The 2,472-nt window shown below is 38.1% G+C and overlaps 1 protein-coding gene across 1 annotated transcript; it reads left to right on the forward strand.

Annotated features, from left to right (window-relative positions):
* Positions 1–679: 679 nt before the first annotated feature.
* LOC132306052 (uncharacterized mitochondrial protein AtMg00810-like) lies at positions 680–1,243 on the forward strand. Its single transcript, XM_059803249.1, has one exon. The coding sequence runs from the start codon at positions 680–682 to the stop codon at positions 1,241–1,243; it is 564 nt and encodes a 187-aa protein (XP_059659232.1).
* Positions 1,244–2,472: the final 1,229 nt, after the last annotated feature.

Genomic DNA, 2,472 nt, shown 5'->3' on the forward strand with positions numbered 1-2,472 from the left:
AACAAGAAACAAGAAGAAGCTAAATGATTTAGAAGCTGAAGATGGTAAAGAATACAATCACTTTGCTATATTGTCATCCATTGAACCAAAGTCCTATTCTAAAGCTTAGAAAAGTAAAGACTGGATAGCTACTATGCAAGAGGAACTTGATCAAATTCACAAGAATGATACTTGGACACTCGTTCCAAGACCTGAAGATAAGAATGTGATAGGTTCAAAGTGGATTTACAGAAACAAGATGAATGAGAAGGGATCAGTAATAAGAAATAAGGCAAGATTGGTGTGTAAAGGCTATGCTCAGTAAGCTGGAATTGATTATGATGAAACTTTTGCTCCAGTTACTAGAATGGAATCTATTAGAATGCTTCTGTCTTTTGCTTGTTACAAACAAGTCAAAGTATATTAAATGGATGTTAAGTTAGCCTTCCTAAATGGAGACCTAAATGAAGAATTTTACTTGGAATAGCCTGAAGGTTTCAAAGATGTAAAGTATCCCTCTTATGTGTTCAAACTAAGTAAGGCCTTGTATGGTCTCAAACAAGCCCCTAGAGCCGGGTATGAGAAGCTGCATCAGTTCTTAGTTGAACAAGGATTTCACAGAGGCAAGGTTAATAATACTCTTTATGTAAAAACTCATCAAGAATAATTTCTAATTCTGCAAATCTATGTTGATGATATCATGTTTTGTGGCTCGGACACCTCCTTAGCTTCAGAATTTGCTAATCTCATGAAGACAAGGTTTGAAATGTCACTCTTGGGGACTCTCAGATACTTTCCTGGCCTTCAAATTGTACAACCATCCTCTAGAATCTTCATCTCTCAGCGAAAGTATGCCTTGGAGCTACTTAAAAAGTTCAAAATGGATGATTGTAAGGCTGTCTCAACACCACTTTGTCCTACTACCAACCTCTCATTGGAGTGCACCACTGAAGCTGTTCCTTCAACACTTTACAGGTTAATCATTGGTAGTTTACTATATCTTACTACTTCAAGGCTTGATATAATGTATTTAGTGGGTTTAGTGGCCAGATTTCAAAGTAATCCAAAGTCTTCTCATCTTCAAGCTGCCAAAAGAATCCTTAGATATGTCAAGGGCACCATCTCTTATGGTCTATTCTACATTTACTCACCCTCAATGTCCATTGCAGCCTCTCAGATGCTGATTGGGGTGGATCTTTATCTGATAAAAAAAGTACCTCTGGTTGTTGCTACACTCTTGGTTCAAATGTGGTTTCTTGGCTAAGCAAAAAGTAGGATACTGTCTCTCTTTTAACCTCTGAAGCTGAGTATATAGCTGCCTCACAAGCTGGGTCATAATTACTTTGGATGAAGACTACTCTCTCTGATCGTGGCATTTAATTCTCAGGACCTCCCAAGCTTTTCTATGATAATCAAAGTGCTATTGCTATTAGTAAAAATCCCACACAGCATTAAAAGAGTAAACACATTGACATCAGGTATCACTTCCTCAGAGATAAAGTTCAGAAAGGTCTGATTGATATTACTTATTTGCCTACTGAAGATCAAGTTGCAGACATCATGACTAAACTCTTCTTCCTCAGGGATTCTCAACCCTTCGAGCTCTTCTCAGGGTTGTTCCTCCTCCCTTCTGAACTTATATTATTAGTCCTATTCACCTTTTGACCTTCAATGTCTAAAAAGGGGAGAAATGGACTGAAATGAGGATAGTTTCAAGCTATTCCTTCTGTATTTTGGTTATTTCAAGGTTATTTGGTTTTTGTCATTAAAGACAAAAGGGGGGGATTGTTGGTCCTAAGTTGCTTTAAGGAATGTTTGCCTGTTAATGTTAAAAATTATTGCTTTAGCCTCAGCCTCGGACAGTGAAGGTTAACATTTCAATTTCAGCTACAGGTGCTCACAGGAGTACTATAATCTTTTCTCAATGATATTTCAGATATATATATGTTTGCTCAGGTACCTATGTTGCACTGAAACTGGACCTGCATTGTGTGGAATACAGCCTCAGCTCTGTCACAGTGCTGAGTAAAGTTAACTCTGTTTTGAGGGCGGTATGGTCTTTTCCAGCTATGCTCAAGAATGGGACATGTCTCAATGGTCCTAGAGAAAAATGTGACACGTCTCAATGGTCTTAGAGAGATGGTATATGCATTTCTTGGAGGCTAAGTTTGGACAGAAATGGAATTAAGCACTTGAACCTGTAACTTGCTGTAGCTGGAAGAACAGTGACAAAATTAGCTGAAGTGGCAGGCCTGCATTAGTCCATTGCACTGAAAATATCTGAATTGTGCTCTCCCAGTCATTGGTGAAAGGTGATAGGTGTATATCCGTGGTGTGTGAGGCCTTGTATAATTTAGAGTCACTATAAACATACTGCTATAGGACTCCTTAAGGTTTTCATTGCACATTGAGCTGCTTCTGAGAACCCTCGAGTATACTATGTCAAGTAAGTTTTTCTTTCCTATTTGATGATGATTTATCAAAGAAAAACTC

Source organism: Cornus florida, unplaced genomic scaffold, assembly GCF_030987335.1.
Source record: "Cornus florida cultivar Cherokee Brave unplaced genomic scaffold, ASM3098733v1 CherokeeBrave_3.0.0_Hap2_Chr05, whole genome shotgun sequence".
NCBI lineage: Eukaryota > Viridiplantae > Streptophyta > Magnoliopsida > Cornales > Cornaceae > Cornus > Cornus florida.